Here is an 18,651-nt window from a genome sequence, read left to right on the forward strand (position 1 = left end):
CTACCACAACATTCTCAGTAACTGTTACGTAAACGTTTTACATGTGGTTGTTCATCTACCTTAGTTAAATTACCAAAATGTAAACATACAAATGTGTGGTTGCAAAGCATGCTGGGTATTATTCTAATGAGCGCTGCCCCCCAAAAATAACATTCTTTTGAACAAACAACATTTTGTCAGTTAATTTCTATATGAATGAATCTGGTGCGCATCAAGTTCCACCAAGTTAAGTAATTCCACAAGAGACAATCACATTCTGCCATAAAACATGTTGTGTAATGTTAACCAAATATGATAAAGCAAAAATTAAGGGGAGCCAAAATCTTTTGTGTTATTTAGAGCCAGTATTATTTTTTCCTAGTCACACTCATTTAGAATGCCTGAAGCTTTAACAGTACTTAAAGCTGTGTGTGTTTGTGTGAGAAAGAGAGATTGCGTGTGTGCTGTGAGCAAGTGTTAAACTTCAATAACATTGACAGAGGGAGTAGGTCTTCTTGAACACTGGGAGCATAACTAGTTAGCTGTATTTTACAGTTAGTTACTCTTGTGTTGTTTATGGCGAAAATGCTATCAAAACAAAATGTTGTGTTCCCATCCCTTACAATCAAAGCCTCTAACTCAATGCACTGCATTATAAATGAAAACATCTTTCTTTTGGGCCATATTTGAGCAAATTCATTGTGATTAATTGCGATTAGCTAATGCTTTTAACCCCTTACACTCGTGGGAATTGGACTATATGGATAGGGCTAAATTTGAATGTTTCTTACAGGAGAAATATGGAAACCATATGCATAACCATGGTAGCAATTAAAAGGGAACAGTTTGGAGATTATGGAAAAATTATTAGACTAAAGACGAGGACAACAATTCACCTGACAAGACTGAATCCAAACATTACACTTTTTATTTTATGTGCACTTTACATTTACTGTACTTTTCTCAGCATTTGTTGAAAACAAAATCTGAAAATACTCTAGATACATTCAGTAACACGACAAGAATATTTGTGAAAAACTTTGGGTAGGTGCAATTTGAGACAAAGAAAATGACAAGGGTTTGAGTGAGAGGTCTAACTGGTGTTTCCAAGTAGCCAAACACCTCTCCAAAGTGTGCACAGTTCCTAAGTAATTTCAATTCACTTTTATGACTCAAAGATGAGTCTTCAACTATGAGGTGCTGTTTTTTTAGCTCTCCTAGTTGTGCAGTTGAGGAACTACAGAAAGCACAACTGTAGTTGTTTAGAACTCAGCCTTGCATCACCGCCTTTACAGAATTACAGTCAGGTGGGCATAATTTGAAAGCTTGTACAGTTGAAGTCGGAAGTTTACATACACTTAGGTTTTTCAACCACTCCCCAAATTTCTTGTTAACCAACTATAGTTTTGGCAAGTCGGTTAGAACACCTACTTTGTGCATGACACAAGTCATTTTTCCAACAATTGTTTACAGACTATTTCACTTATAATTCCCTGTATCACAATTCCAGTGGGTCAGAAGTTTACATACACTAAGTTGACTGTGCCTTTAAACAGCTTGGAAAATTCCAGAAAATGTCATGGCTTTAGAAGCTTCTGATAGGCTAATTGACATAATTTGAGTCAATTGGAGGTGTATCTGTGGATGAAAAAAAAAAATGAAAAGAAAATTGGAGACCTCCACAAGTCTGGTTCATCCTTGGGAGCAATTTACAAACGCCTGAAGGTACCACGTTCATCTGTACAAACAATAGTACACAAGTATAAACACCATGGGACCACGCAGCCGCCATACCGCTCAGGAAGGAGACGCATTCTGTCTCCTAGAGATGAACGTACTTTGGTGCAAAAACTGCAAATCAATCCCAGAACAACAGCAAAGGACCTTGTGAAGATGCTGGAGGAAACAGGTACAAAAGTATCTATATCCACAGTAAAATGAGTCCTATATCGACATAACCTGAAAGTCCGCTCAGCAAGGAAGAAGCTACTGCTCCAAAATCGCCATAAAAAAGCCAGACTACAGTTTGCAACTGCACATGGGGACAAAGATCGTACTTTTTGGAGAAATGTCCTCTGGTCTGATGAAACAAAAATAGAACATTATGGCCATAATGACCATTGTTATGTTTGGAGGAAAAAGGGGAAGGCTTGCAAGTCGAAGAACACCATCCCAACCGTGAAGCACGGGGGTGGCAGCATCATGTGGTGGAGGTACTTTGCTGCAGGAGGGACTGGTGCACTTCACAAAATAGATGGCATCATGAGGAGGGAAAATTATGTGGATATATTGAAGCAACAACTCAAGACATCAGTCAGGAAGTTAAAGCTTGGTCGCAAACGAGTCTTCCAAATGGACAATGACCCCAAGCATACTTCCAAAGTTGTGGCAAATTGGCTTAAGGACAACAAAGTCAAGGTATTGGAGTGTCCATCACAATGCTCTGACCGCAATCCTGTAGCAAATTTGTGGGCAGAACTGAAAAAGCCTGTGCGAGCAAGGAGGCCTACAAACCTGACTCAGTTACACCAGCTCTGTCAGGAGGAATGGGCCAAAATTCACCCAACTTATTGTGGGAAGCTTGTGGAAGGCTACCAGAAATGTTTGACCCACTGGTAATGTGATGAAAGCAATACAAGCTAAAAGCTTAAATAAATCACTCTCTCTACTATTATTCAGACATTTCACATTCTTAAAATAAAGTGGTGATCCTAACTGAGCTAAGACAGGGAATTTTTACTCTGATTAAATGTCAGGAATTGTGAGAAACTGAGTTTAAATGTATTTGGCTAAGGTGCATGTAAACTTCTGACTTCAACTGTAGTTACTATTGCCAACATGTATAGCTAAATTATAAAATACGATATTACAGTGTTAGGCTTTCATAAAGCAATTCAGATACGCAGATCATAATTTGTGTGCATAGAATTGAGTCATGAGTGTATTCAGACCAGTGGCGGTTGGTGCCGTTTAAGATGAGGAGGGGGTGATTATTTGTTTTATGAGCATGGCCTTATTTCTATTCCAGCATATAGGATGACTATCATTCATATTCCATTCACCCAGCTCAATGCAACATCGATAGGTTTAGGCTACGACATAATACTCTAATTTTCCCTTTACTCATCATGAGGTTCCTACAATCTAGCCTATGAATGAAAGTTTACAACGTAGTTGCACAGGTCGAGAGAATTGAATAATCAACGTGACAGACAGTGACACATTCAATACTGCCTTGCACACTCTTGCCTGCATTTAGCTGATCTAGGGTGTATTCTTTAGTCCAACAGTTGCAAATGAGAGTTTCTATTAGACAAATTCAGTTATGTTATCCCCGTTTTGTTCTGTTTGCGTCCATTTAAGAAACATTTTTCAACAGAATCGGCAGAATGAACACACCCCTGAACACACACAAACAGTTCACTTTCATAGCAGCCACATAAAAACAGCATGATCACTTTGCTCGTTGTATATATATTTCCTAAAGACTAATTATTATTCTGATCCTGTTTAGTGCATGGGCACAGAGACTATTCTCTAAAAGGTACTTTTTCACTAATTTATCAGTTACCAGTTTTGGCCATTAAAGGCAAAGATCCAGGGCCTGTGGCAATCCTGTTGGAGATGGTGGTCCTTTCCCCTCCTTTGGGACCAGAGTTAAGAGAGTAAGAGAGGAGAAAAGTACTTTTCTAGTCCTGCTATGGTATCACACCAACAGTAAGTGTCGAGCTATTTTTTATAACGCATTGCCTTGGAGGTAGAGAAAGTATTTTATGGACATATTTAAAATATCTTAACTTATTTTTAGCTTTGCTTTTCCTTAGGGTGCTTTTTAGTTGTTCAGTTTTTGTCACTCTTTTGTTTTTTGTCTTGTTTGCTGTGTTGTAAATATTTCAGCTTTTATTTTCATAGTGTTTTATTTGCCTTTCCTGTGAAGCACATTGCGTTGCATTCCATGGCTGAAATGTGCTGTATAAATAAAGCTTGATTTGATAACCTAAAGTTGGTTAAGGTCAATTCAACTACCACACCCAACTACCTCATCCCCATATTGCTATTTATCTTCTTGCTCTTTTGCACCCCAGTATCTCTACTTGGACATCATCATCTGCACATCTACCACTCCAGTGTTAATGCTAAATTGTAATTATTATGCCTCTATGGCCTATTTATTGCCTTACCTCCCTAATCTTCTACATTTGTACACACTGTACATAGAATTTTCTATTGTGTTATTGAATGTACGTTTGTTTATGTGCAACTCTGTGTTGTTGTTTTTGTCGCATTACTTTGCTTTATCTTGGCTAGGTCGCAGTTGTAAATGAGAACTTGTTCTCAACTGGCCTACCTGGTTAAATGAACGTGAAATAGATTAAAGAAATACAAAATAATGTTCAGTTTGTGTGTGTGAATGTGCATATGTTTGTGTTTTCAACTGTGTGTGTGTGAATGTGTCACCATGTGTGTATGTGCCTATGCATGTGTGAGTGACTGACGGTCAGTCCGACTGGGCGACAGGATGACTGATTACTGCTGTCCTCTACTTGGGCAGGTGAGACTCCTATTACTGATAACAAGGCTAGAGAGGAGAGGCTGCCATTAATTTGTCTCCACAGATCTAAACGCACACAGTCAGTGTGTTTGTGTGTTCGCTCGCACACAATTGTTGAACTCTCCCCAAATAAACTCTGGTGCATTCCAAAGTGGACGTCTAGGCAAACTTTGCACACGTCAAGACAAATCCTTGTAAAATATGATAAAAAAAATTAAATACTGTCAAATCTACAGACTACAACCGTTAAGCCAAAGTCCTTCACGTCTTCTTTTTGCTTCATAAGTTATAAAAAGTGACTTTTCCTCAATTCAATTACAGTTTAAGTCAGAAGTTTACATACACCTTAGCCAAATACATTTATACTCAGTTTTTCACAATTCCTGACATTTAATCCTAGTAAAAACAGTTAGGATCACCACTTTATTTTAAGAATGTGAAATGTCAGAATAATAGGAGAGAGTGATTTATTTCAGCTTTTATTTCTTTCATCACATTCCCAGTGGGTCAGAAGTTTACATACACTCAATTAGTATTTGGTAGCATTGCCTTTAAATTGTTTAACTTGGGTCAAACGTTTTGGGGAGCCTTCCACAAGCTTCCCACAATAAGTTGGGTGAATTTTGGCCCATTCCTCCTAACAGAGCTGGAGTAACTGCGTCATGATGCCATCTATTTTGTGAAGTGCACCAGTCCTTCCTGCAGCAAAGCACCCCCACAACATGATGCTGCCACACCTGTGATTCACGGATGGGATGGTGTTCTTCGGCTTGCAAGCCCACCCCCTTTCTCCTCCAAACATAACGATGGTCATTATGGCCAAACAGTTCTATTTTTGTTTCATCAGACCAGAGGACGTCTCCAAAAAGTACGATCTTTGTCCAAGTGCAGTTGCAAACCGAAGTCTCGCTTTCATTGGTGGTTTTGGAGCAGTGGCTTCTTCCTTGCTGAGCGGCCTTTCAGGTTATGTCGATCTAGGACTCATTTTACTGTGGATATAGATACTTTTGTACCTGTTTCCTCCAGCATCTTCACAAGGTCCTTTGCTGTTGTTCTGGGATTGATTTGCACTTTTCACACCAAAGTACATTCATCTCTTGGAGACAGAACACGTCTCCTTCCTGAGCGGTATGGCTGCATGGTCCCATGGTGTTTATACTTGCATACTATCGTTTGTACAGGTGAATGTGGTACCTTCAGGCGTTTGTAAATTGCTCCCAAGGATGAACCAGACTTGTGGAGGTCTACAATTTATTTTCTGAGGTCTTGGCTGATTTCTTTTCATTTTCCCATGATGTCAAGCAAAGAGGCACTGAGTTTGAAGGTAGACCTTGAAATACATCCACAAGTACACCTCCAATTGACTCAAATTATGTAAATTAGCCTATCAGAAGCTTCTAAAGCCATGACATCATTTTCTGGAATTTTCCAAGCTGTTCAAAGGCACAGTCATCTTAGTGTATGTAAACTTCTGTCCCACTGAAATTGTGATACAGTGAACTATAAGTGAAATAATCTGTCTGTAAACAATTGTTTGTGTCATGCACAAAGTAGATGTCCTATCCCGAGTTGCCAAAGCTATAGTTTGTTAACAAGAAATTTGTGGAGTTGTTGAAAAACGAGTTTTAATGACTCCAACCTAAGTGTATGTAAACTTCCGACTTCAACTGTACCTACCGCCTTCCGGAGAAAATGTTATTTTCGGAAAGCCTTCTTTCCAAATCAAGCTCACCCTGCTTCATTTTCTATTCACCGCTATTTGCTAATCACTTCCCAGTGACCTAGGCCAACCAATGGAATTAGGCTTTGCTCTCACATTGAAGAGACCTCGATGTGGATTTCCATATTAATACTTCAGCCCCGAAAGTTTCTCTCCAGTACCATTTCACTACACCTAAAGCCTGAGGGTTCAAGGCTACAAAACTGATTCTAAAAGCCAACTTCACTCATGAAAACAGTCACCTAGACCCATCATACCTCATTGATCTCCAGGTGACAATCTTTATTTAGCTTCTCAGTAATTCAGACCCTCCTCCCCCCAGTCAGAAGTCTCTTAACTCTGGCTTCATCCCAAATTGAACCTTATTCCCTACATAGTGCACTACTTCTGATCAAAGCCATGTGGCCACTGGTCAAAATTAGTGCACTATATATATATAAAATAGTGTGCCATTTGGGACACAAGCTTTGTGAGACAGAAAAAAAGAGTAGAACAGAGAGAGGAACAGATCAATGCTTTGAGTTATGAAACAAGAGTGGCACAGCTAAAGGCCATCTCTCAAACAAAACCCTGGCTCGGTAGACAGGTGACTTGTTTCACAAAATGACAACCCCCCCCCCCTCCACCTCCACCCCACCCCCATTAATCACCAGCCCGAGTGACCCCCCTATTGTCTAGTCTGAAAGTGGGAGACTGACAGAAGTTCAGACATTTTCTGAGGGAACTTGTCGCTTCTCCCTCGGGGTAGAGAGACCTAACTGGATGGATCACTTTACATCACCCAGTTAACTCGTAGTGTGTGTATTACTGAGTAGGCTTCATCTAGGGCCAATATTTTCAATCAAACACTACGAGTAGTAGCATATGATAAATTGTTCTCTTAAAACCTCTCTAGGGTAGGTGGGACGAAATCGTCCCGCACTATTCAACAGCCAGTGACACATCAGAGCGCCAAATTTAAAACCGCAAAATGTCATAATTCAAAGTTCTCAAACATATGACTATTTTACACCATTTGAAAGATAAGACTCTCGTTAATCTAACTACATTGTCCGATTTCAAAAAGGCTTTACAGCGAAAGCAAAACATTAGATTATGTTAGGAGAGTACATAGCCAGAAATAACCACACAGCCATTTTTCAAGCAAGCATATATGTCACAAAAACCAAAAACACAGCTAAATGCAGCACTAACCTTTGATGATCTTCATCAGATGACACTCCTAGGACATTATGTTGTACAATACATGCATGTTTTGTTCAATCAAGTTCATATTTATATCAAAAAACAGCTTTTTACATTAGCATGTGATGTTCAGAATTAGCATTCCCACCGCAAACTTCCGGTGAATTTATTTAATTACTCACGATTAACGTTCCCAAAATACATACATTATTTTAAGAATTATAGATACAGAACTCCTTTATGCAATCGCGGTGTCAAATTTTAAAATAGCTTTTCGGCGAATGCACATTTTGCAATATTCTGAGTAGATAGCCCAGCCATCACGGCTAGCTATTTTGACACCCACCAAGTTTGGCACTCACCAAACTCAGATTTACTATAAAAAAAATTGGATTACCTTTGCTGTTCTTCGTCAGAATGCACTCCCAGGACTTCTACTTCAACACCCAATGTTGTTTTGGTTCGAAATAATCCATAGTTATATTGAAATAGCTCCGTTTTGTTTGTGCGTTCAGGTCACAATCCGAAGGGTGACGCGCGAGCGCATTTCGTGACAAAAAAATTCTAAATATTCCATTACAGTACTTCGAAGCATGTCAACGTTGTTTAAAAATCAATTTTTATGCAATTTTTCTCGTAAAATAGCAATAATATTCCAACCGGGCGACATTGTATTCATTCAAAGACTGAAAGAACAAAATGGAGAATTCACATGAATGCGCATCTCCAGTGTCACTGTCCCCAGGCAGGCCAGTAACAAACTCTGCTGCTGTTCTTTGCCCAGAGACTGCAGACATCTCATTACACTTTCTGGCGCCTTCTGAGAGCCAATGGAAGCCTTAGAAAAAGTCACGTTACAGCACAGATGCTGTATTTTCGATAGAGAGGCTACAGAAGGACAATAAATTGTCAGACAGGGCACTTCCTGTATGGAATCTTCTCAGGTTTTGGCCTGCCATATGAGTTCTGTTATACTCACAGACACCATTCAAACAGTTTTAGAAACTTTAGAGTGTTTTCTATCCAAATCTACTAATATTATGCATATCCTCATTTCTGGGCGGGAGTAGTAACCAGATTAAATCGGGTACGTTTTTTATCCGGCCGTGTAAATACTGCCCCCTAGCCCCAACAGGTTAACATAAAGGAGGCTTTCTTTGCCATTGTTGTCCAAATGTTGTGATTATCTCAGAGATAAAACATTTCTCCATGGCGAGTCAAATATTTCTAAAAAGTACTCCAAGTCAAACTGAATTAAAACTCCGTTATGTGCCTTTAATATTCTCCTATTACTTCAAGAGTAAAAAGAAGCAGTCATGTTCTCCATAAGTGTCTAATTTGAGTGATGTCCCTCCTGTGTATCCCTACCATCCCTTTGGCTGGTTGGCAGAGGTATGACCCATATTCCCTGTCCCTTGTTGGAAGCATTAGGAGGCTCAGGGTACCTGGCTGGCACTGCTCTCCTCTGTCTACCCCTGTGCTCTTTGGGTGTGTGTGTGTGTGTGTGTGTGTGTGTATCCTCTGTGTGCTGGACAGTGCTGGGGGGCATAGGGGGCCAGTTTAGTGATATATTACAACGTTCACAGCCTGACACCTTGGCATGGGGATCAGCATAGTCCTAGGTTCTGCCAAAATCACTCTAGTGTATGAGTAAAGCCACTACACAAAGTCAAGCCCCACACCCAGGCATTTGTTCAGATGTACAGTGCTACACACTGGTGGTTGGCTAATATGGCAAATTGATAAGTTAGTAATATTGATAGCCTACAGACAAATCAAAGTCATGATGGCAAGAACAACTTCCTGAGGTATTAAAATAAGTGATTTATATCACTCTGTTGGTAAATATTGCATCAGATCACATCTATAAAAGGACTGGTATTCTGATTCAAATCCATTGATGACAACTTGAAGAGAGACCTTGTTGCTACTAAACCGCTGTAAGACATGGGGCTACATCAGTCTCTTGCTGTCGGGACTCAGACTTACTTCTACTTACCGCCAACAAGGTCGCAGACTCAATTAATTTATGAATCGGCGAGGGCTGTCATTTCTCCACTTTACACAGGCAGATCCTAGGGTAGTGTTTTGGGGCCCTGCACTCTGAGAAATGTCCACAGTCACTGCGGTGATGAGGAGTGACAGGAGGATTCTCAGACTTATTAGCGTTCTGCGAGCCAGTGTCATTAGAGATTCGCGTCACGCTGTGAATTTCTATTTCCCCTGGTAACGGCGTGAGCGTCCGTGCCCGTGCGAACCGCAGTGCTCTGTTCTGTGACCCCCCCTGTGACCCCGGGGGTTCGGGGAAGGCTGGGGTGGGACGTGAGTGAGGACAGATATGGCCTGCTCATGAATTAAGGATGACTTCAGCGGTGTTCAACTTTCAACCCCTACGTCCGTATCGCCGGCGAGGATCTGGCTGATGAATGGGCATCAGTGCTCAGAGCGACTCCAAGTAACTCTGCTTCCCTGGTTAAGTATTCAGGAGGGGACATGGCCGGGGCTAATTCTATACATGCCATGTTTAAAATAGTCACAGCTGCTACTGCTGATGGGGAGGTTTCTATAATGTATGTTGAGATATTGTTCCAATTTTTCAGGGTTTGGGAAATGTCCATTTAAATTCAAGCCGATTCAGGAAATATTTAGAAAAAGATACAGTATCTTTGGAACGTCCATCACATTTTTTAAAACCACAACCTGTGGTTTTAAAAAAGTGATAACTGAACCTAAAATAAACAACTAAAATAATGAGTGCGAACAGTGAGCTGACCATCCATTCTGAGATGATGTCCACCTTCTCAACGGGCAGTTTGACCTCCTCTATCCTGCCCTTTATCAGAGTGACCCTGTCCTGCAGCTGGTTCGACCTGAGAGGAAATGAGACATTAAAAGAAAACATGTTATCTTTCCTGTTCAAAACATTTTTATTGCAATAATGAAACAAGACACTATGCGATAGTCCAAAATTACAGCCAGAGAGATAAATGAAAAAGTACATTAAGATAAGAAAATGTAATCCAAAAATAACAAATTAAATGTTAAATAAAGTGTTGAGTGATGCTTTCAGCAAATAGGCCAAAACCATGGATCAGGCAGAGTTCTACTCAACATCAGTGGTACTTTTACACTTGCATTCAACTCTAGAATAGAATAGTTGTAATCATGGTAACAAATCAATAGCTGTACTATGGTCTCCTTACAACACACGGCTTTTGTGTAATATTCTAAGGTTAAGACTTTAAAGGATGAGCTATTCTTGTTAAGTGGTCTATTATCTCTCACAAGTATTAAAAAAAGTCCCTGTAGTTAAGGCACAACAAACAGTGAATTTGTTCAGACATATACCCAACCTACTACTCTAACATTGGTCAAAAGCCAAGACATTTTGGGTAAGTAGGACATATTTGTTCCTCCCCTATGGCCTTTTCATACAGAGGTTTGTGTGTTAACAAACACCCAACCTGACCTCTGTGTGTGTGTGTGTGTGTGTGTGTGCGTGTGTGCATGCGTCCAGAGCACGTGTGTGTACAGATGAGGTGTGTGTATACACAATACATGCGAGTCCGTACTGATGTGGTGACTACGAGAGTGCACCCTGTTTAAATGATCCTTCCTTTTCTGACCGGCAACCCAGGGTATCAATCTCTGCATATTCCATTATCATGACAGCTAATGTTACTGGGGACAGAATAATTACTCATGGCCCACGAGTGCATTTCTGCAGCGCTGATCCTTATCTCCCGCTCCCTCTCTCGCTCGCTATCACATTCTCCCAGAATCACTCTAACGTTCTCTCTATCCCCCCTCTCTACCTCCCTTCCTTTTCTCCCTCCCTTCAGGAGTGGGAAACACTGTAATCTCATTATTGGGGTAATTTAGAGGACAATGTCAGGACACTGGGGGAGGGGAGTGGGGTGTAAAGGGTCCTTGAGAGGTAGAAAGAGATATAATGACCAAAAGCGAGAGAGAGAGAGAGCGAGACACATTCTTCTGGTTGCTTGTGGTGTTAATCCTGCACCCCTTGTGGGTTAAATCCATCTGCAGGATTATGCCACAACTCCCCCGGGGGTACAGGGCTCTACAGTGAGTTTATTTAACTCACATAGGCACCTAAATGTTTTGCTGTGCGACCTGGATTTTTTTACCTCAAATACTAGGTGAACACGTTCTCATAAATAAAGCGTAGTGGATTCCCCAATGTCCTACAGCCCAACAAAAATCTATGTTATGTACACTCAATGGTTAGTTTATTAGGTACACCACCCTGTTCACAAAAATGGTTCGGTCCTACAGACAGGCCACTGAGTGTATAGTTAAGGTATTTTAACGTTTTATTGACAAATTTAGGATAGTAATGTAGATGGGGAGATCGATGAGAGGGATAAAGCAGAGAATGTGAGTTGAGGAATGGGGGATGGAATCCAGGGACAAATGTGGTCTGGGGGCGGCAGCACTACAACTACACCAGCCAATGGCACAGTTCGATAGTATTTTGAGTGGAACATTCCTTTAAAAACCAATATGGTTCGGTCTTCAAATCTCCATCAGGGTGCTGTCCCTAAAGTATTCCTATCTGTGAGCATGGCTTTCAGTGCAGCTGGTTGAAGAATTAAACAACAGTATAGCTCTCAATGTAACACTCGACTAATCAGACAATTCAGTCAGATTATCTGTATATTAAAATGCCTTTTAATCCATCAGGTATCTCCCATTTTTCAAAGGCAATGACTCATCCTTAACTCATCCTGTTTTCTAATTTAAACATATGAGCGAGTGAGAGCGAGATTCCTGTCTGGTGTACAGCAACCATTTTAATTAGAGCCCGAACGATATATTGGACATTTAAAGCTATATCGGATCGGCCAATAACCGATATTCAATAAATAGGATGGAAAAGGGGAATCTATTGCTTATCTGAACCATAATCATGGTGTCATTATTGTCACAATGTATGAAATCAACATTGGAAGCATAGTTATTGCATAGTTGCTCTTTTGGATGGCAATTTATGAGAATTCAGTGTAGAAAAATGTAACTTTTAAATTTTTCATTATTTATATATTTGTAAGTTTTGTCCCCCCCCCCCAAAAAAAGCTGAATTGGACCCAAAATAGCATAGCGGTCATAGGGCTGTGACGGTAATTGAATAACCATGTAACTGACGGTTATGGACGGAGACCGTCATGAAAATAAAATAACCATCAAAACAGTTTAAATAGGCCTATATTCATTTTTGTATATATATATTTTTTTCTTTATTTTCATGTAGTTAAACTTGACCTAATAGCAGGAATGTTTACTAATGATTATAAGCAATTGCTTTGCTAACTCTATTAAACTTTCTACATCTCTTTACAACTTTCTCGAGCAGCTAATTGCTAGATGCGCGGGGGTGTAGAGTGCTATAGGCTATGGCAGTTCAGTAAAAATATTGTTTGATGTGTGGATTTGATGTGTGGCTCGTTTTGATTGCTTGCTAGTAAATAAATAAAAAGGCTGGATATGCCTGACTATTCATGAATTATTCAACAGCAGCCGACAAGGTTTTTCTGGCTCTGAAGCATATAATGCGCTAATGTGTCAAATGGACAAGCGCCAATCCTCTCCAACCTGGCATGGTATAATTTGATACAGAATATTTTCTTATTTTATAGACTAATCAACGCTGACAAACAATACTCCATAGCGGCAAAGCAAAGGCAGTTTTTTTTAGACATTTTTAAACATCAAATTTACATAAGTATTCAGACCCTTTACTCAGTATTTTGTTGAAGCACCTTTGGCAGCGATTACAGCCTCAATTCTTCTTGGGTATGATGCTACAAGCTTGGCGCACCTGTATTTGGTGAGTTCCTCCCATACTTCTCTACAGATCCTCTCAAGCTCTGTCAGGATAGATGGGGAGCGTTGCTGCACAGCTATTTTCAGGTCTCAAGAAATGTTAGATCAGATTCTAGTCCAGGCTCTAGCTGGGCCACTCAAGGACATTGAAACCTGTCCCGAAGCCACTCCTCCGTTGTCTTGGCTGTGTGCTTAGGGTTGCTGTCCTGTTGGAAGGTGAACCTTCGCCCCAGTCTGAGGTCCTGAGCGCTCTGGAACAGGTTTTCATCAAGGGTCTCTCTGTTCTGCTCTGTTCATCTTTCCCTCGATCCTGACTAGTCTCCCAGTCCCTGCTGCTGAAAAACATCCCACAGCATGATGCTGTGGGGATGCATAGATGCATGATGCATAGATATGGTGCCAGGTTTTCAGATGTGATGCTTGGCATTCAGGCCAAAGAGTTCAATCTTGGTTTCATCTGACCAAAGAATCTTGTTTCTCATGGTCTGAAAGTCTTTTAGGTGCCCTTTGGCAAACTCCAAGCAGGCTTGCGTCTGGCCACTCTAACATAAAGGCCTGATTGGTGGAGTGCTGCAGAGACAGTTGTCCTTCTGGAAGGTTCTCCCATCTCCACAGAGGAACTCTAGAGTTCTGTCAGATTGACCATCAGGTTCTTGGTCACCTCCCTGACCAAGGCACTTCTCCCCTGATTAGTCAGTTTGGCTGGGTGGCCAGCTCTAGGAAGAGTCTTGGTGGTTCCAAACTTCTTCCATTTAAGAATGATGGAGGGCACTGTGTTCTTGGGGACCTTCAATGCTGCAGAAATTTGTTTGGTACCCTTCCCCAGATCTGTGCCTCGACACAATCCTGTCTCGGAGCTTTACAGACAATTCCTTCAAACTCATGGCTTGGTTTTTGTTCTGACATGCACTGTCAACTGTGGGAACTTAACAAGACAGGTGTGTGCCTTTCCATATCATGTCAAATCAATGGAATTTACCACAGGTGGACAAGTTGTACAAACACCGAGGATGATCAATGGAAACAGGATGCACCTGAGCTCAATTTCGAGTCTCATAGCAAAGGGTATGAAAACGTATGTAAATTCGGTATTTCAGATTTTATAAATTAGCAAACATTTCTAAAAGCCTGTTTTCACTTTGTCATTATGGGGTATTGTGTGTAGATTGATGAGGGGAAAAAAAATATTTAATCCATTTCAGAATAAGGCTGTAACATAACAAAATGTGGAAAAGGGGAAGGGGTCTGAATTCTTTCCGAATGCACTGTATATGTGTAGGTGACCAATACAATTTGATTTGATTTGCCTTCTCTGTCCTGTTAATTTTTCCTGAGCACACATGGAAGCACCTGGCCTGCTTCTCGCAAATGTCAAATGTAGGAAAGTTCTCAGTCATTTTTTATTCACCTCACACAGTAAATCAGTCATTTAAATGTTTTTTTTTTTTTTTTATATCCATTCAAAATATAATACTCCATACTTTCATTGTCAATTCATTATCTTATTACTTTCAGTAAAGCTGAAAGGTAGGCCTTGGTTTTTAAAAACTTTTAAAGAATAAATATTTGCTTGTCTGTCTGACATACTGTATGCTGGTGGCTTTGATTAAAGGGTGCTTTTACAGCAGTGTGCGTGTGTGAGTTTGCTGATTCTCTCTATATGCCTACATGTCCATACAAAAATGTTCCTAAAGTAGCCCATCTGGACTCCATCTCTTTATTCAGAATCATATGCTCCCGTCATGATTTAATCTTGTGTAAACTGCCTCTTTTCAGTAGCTTAGGCTACATTATTTCATTAAGACGTCCTCTCTTTGAAGAAAATGTGTCAATGCCAATGCTATCGAATGACCTCAGCAGCATGGTTTGTGACGTTATACAAATATTTCGGGAAAAGTGGGAGAAAACCCACTGGACTTAATTTGAATGGTTTTGTGCATAAAAATGGGATCTGCATTTAAAAAAATATGTGCAGAAAAGCCAACAGACAAGGTAAGCATATATCTTTATTTTCACTCCATTTTTGGGGAGGCAGGTAGCCTAGTGGTTAAAGCATTGAGCCAGTAACAGAAAGGTTCGCCGGGTGCCGAAAACATGATTGTCGATTAAGGCAGCCCCCCGCACCTCTCAGATTCAGAGGGGTTGGGTTAAATGCAGAGGACACATTTCAGTTGAAGGCATTCAACTGACTAGGTATCCCCCTGTATTTATTTAACCTTTATTTAACTAGGCAAGTCAGTTAAGAACAAATTCTTACTTACAATGACGGCCTATCCCGGCCAAACCCTAACGACGCTGGGCCAATTGTGCGCCTCCCTACGGGACTCCCAATCACGGCCGGTTGTGATACAGCCTGGAATCGAACCAGAGTCTATAGTGATGCCTCTGGCACTGAGATGCAGTGCCTTAGACCGCTGCACCACTCGGGAGCCTAATATTGTGTCCATTAATGTTGTCAATACAAAAACGCAACAGATCCTCTCCAGACTGGCATTTCTTAATTTGTTGATGAATATGTATTAGTAATAACCTGAATAATAATAATAAGCTATGATAATAACGAAGTGTAATGGTTTGTTTCATGTAGGTTTTTTATTAACAGCATATCCATGTAAACAAGTGTACAAACAGAATTGTGACCTCCCCTTTTTTGACCCCCCCTGAACAGCTAGGTTGGGGACCGTGTACATTGGCCTGGCCAATTACATATCCTTATATTCAGGGAGGGCCCAAAAAGGTGACACAGACAAAAAGGTGGTGAGGACCCAAAAAGGTGACACTTTTCTTTGCACTAAAACATGCAAAAAAATCCCTGCTAGGGGGAAATGCAGGTTTTAACTAATTAAACAACAAAGAATGTGATCTACATGATCAGTCTCAGTGTGTAAAATAAAGTGTGAACCTAACTCAAAGCTTAAAAATGTAAAGAAAGCAACCCAATGTTATTTGTTGTTTAGACTTTACTGCAAATGACACTCAAGTCTTAAGAACAAAACAATACACTAATATTGCAGTTAGCCACGACAGCCTTTATAATAGAACGCTTACGACCACACACATCTAAATATTGCACTTGGGGAAAAAAACATCTTAATGTAGAAATAGAATGAAACAGGCATTCTATTTTTGCTCTATTATAGTGGCCACTACAGTAGTTATCGATCAAGTGCACAAGGCTACATGTGTGCAAAAATAACGTTCACCGAGTAAAAAAAATGTAATAACCCCCCCTCACTCACACGTGTTACTGTCAAGTTCAACACAACAAAAGCAATCTCTTTGGGCTACACATTATTACATTGTACACTTTCTGCCTGTGGACATCTGTTCTACAATGTGCCAGCAGAGCATGATACACTTTGTTGGCGTAATTTATCTCTTTCAGGCAGACAGTACACCTGGCATACCCCTTTTTATCCACTGACTGAAAAAGTGAGAGAGGGAAAGTGTGTGGTGTTCCTTTCACCTCTATGGTGGCATCCAGCTTAAGCCAGGCCCAGCTCCAGCTACACTTGATCCCTGAATCCACTTGTTTAACAAGCAACGCCTCATTTTCACCTAATTCTCTCATTCTGAAAATTAACCACATACTTTAGAGGGAAAATATCAGTTCAGATAGTTTGCTAGCTAGTTAACACACAGATTGCCAGGGTCCAATAAGCAACTAACACATTGTAACTTGAGGAAAGGCAAGGAGTCGTAAAGCAGTTAATACTATAGCGAATTGGTTAGGTTACTAACATTAGCACATCTGATGTTGTAACGTTAGCTAGCTAATGTTAGCTGTCTGACTATTGGCCAGCTAATTTTCACACTATAAACTCAATTATTTGATCAATTAAGTTTTCTAATGTTGCTCAACATTTCTCTGGCTAGCTAACGGAGAATCCAGCTAGCAAGATACTTAATGCTAATAATACTTGTTCCACCACACTTTTCCCTCACCTCAAACTTTCCAAATTCCTGTTGTTTTTTGGTTATAGCTCATGAAGTACACTTCATCTTCTCACCCCCGTCTCCATGGTGAGGCTTCTCACCTACTTATTTGTTATCGTGCGAGCGCTGATGATGTAACTAGCAAATTGGTTGTCTTTTCTCTCTTCAGTCGCGTGCTGCATTCTGTTATGTGAACGATTGGCTCAGCCTTGGATACAGCCAGTATTGCTCCAAACGCGCATCACTCGTTCACCTACAACCAGTAGTGACCCCCCCCCCCCCCAAGTTTGCATCCCTGTACATTAACTTTCACGGTGGAGTAGTGACAGATACTACACACAGGCACTGTGATTACACACACACACACACACCAGATGAGCGGTTCTGAGGAAAAGAGTGGGACTGGGGAGAAGAGGAAGGGGTTTTGAGGTGTGTGTATGAGCGCGCGCATGTGTCAGTATAGGTGTGCATCTGGAGTATGTCATGTTCTCACTTCTTTGTCCTGCCGCGCTGGGAGGCCTAGTGTGACACTGCCTGCATGCCAACACACACACCCCGACAGCGAATCAGTGGGCTGTAAAATGAAAAGGTCCCCTCTCCTGCAATCCCATTGTTTTGCTTATACGACACTCCCGTGCATAATGGTAATAATAACAGACAATAATGGCCCCTAACTCAAAGCTATGCAGATTGAGTTGAGTGCTTGTTGGTCTAAGGGTGGTAAATGAGTTTGGCTTGGAAGCACTGTCCATTCATTGGTGGTGCTAGTGGAGAGCTGGTATAAAACGGGTGTAGGTGTTATAAAACACACAGCAGGTGAGAGAGTAGTAGCCCCTTACACTCGTACCTGTATACAGGTTGAAAACGGCAGATTTGGGCACTGATAAATGCCTAAATTGGAATGCAGTGGCTATAGAGTAACATGCTATAAATGAAGTCAGACTCTGGCTCTGTGCTTCACAGCGTTCTATGGGTTTTGACTAACAGACGATTTGAACTTGAGCTCCTTACACAATAAGAAGTTGCCCCCATCCCTCCTGCTAATTAAGCAACTTTTACTAATGCTTTGTCTGAGTAAGGGAAATGCTGTTAAGAAAGAGGTTGCACTAGCAGTAGTTTAGGGAGCAGCTGTGGAAGAGCCGAGAGGCAGGGGAGACTGGAGTCAGTCGTGGTGTACTAAATTATGTGAGTTAGGGCCAGGCCGACTGACATCTGCTTTATTGAACTCAACCACCTGAAACAAATAAAAAGGTGGCTAGAGGTCACAGAGACCTCTACTGAGAGAGTCCATACTACACTGGGGAAGGGAGTGTGCTAGTCCACACGCTACTGGAGAGAGAAATGTGCTAGTCGACATACTACTAGGGAGGGAATATACTTCCAATATACTTTCCAACTGAAAATATATTTCAAATGTGTTTGCTGAAGCAAAGAC

General features: G+C 40.9%; 1 protein-coding gene across 1 annotated transcript in view; it reads right to left on the reverse strand.

The window, feature by feature from the left end:
* The window catches only part of LOC145858979 (protein arginine N-methyltransferase 3), a 51,951-nt gene that overhangs the window by 12,905 nt on the left and 20,395 nt on the right, over positions 1–18,651 (reverse strand). Inside the window, exon 7 of the mRNA XM_082957687.1 lies at positions 10,210–10,306. Within this exon, the coding sequence (XP_082813813.1) occupies positions 10,210–10,306 (97 nt within the window). The remainder of the gene's footprint in view (positions 1–10,209; positions 10,307–18,651) is intronic.

Source organism: Salmo salar, chromosome 11 (genome assembly GCF_965601325.2).
Source record: "Salmo salar chromosome 11, fSalSal1, whole genome shotgun sequence".
Lineage (NCBI taxonomy): Eukaryota > Metazoa > Chordata > Actinopteri > Salmoniformes > Salmonidae > Salmo > Salmo salar.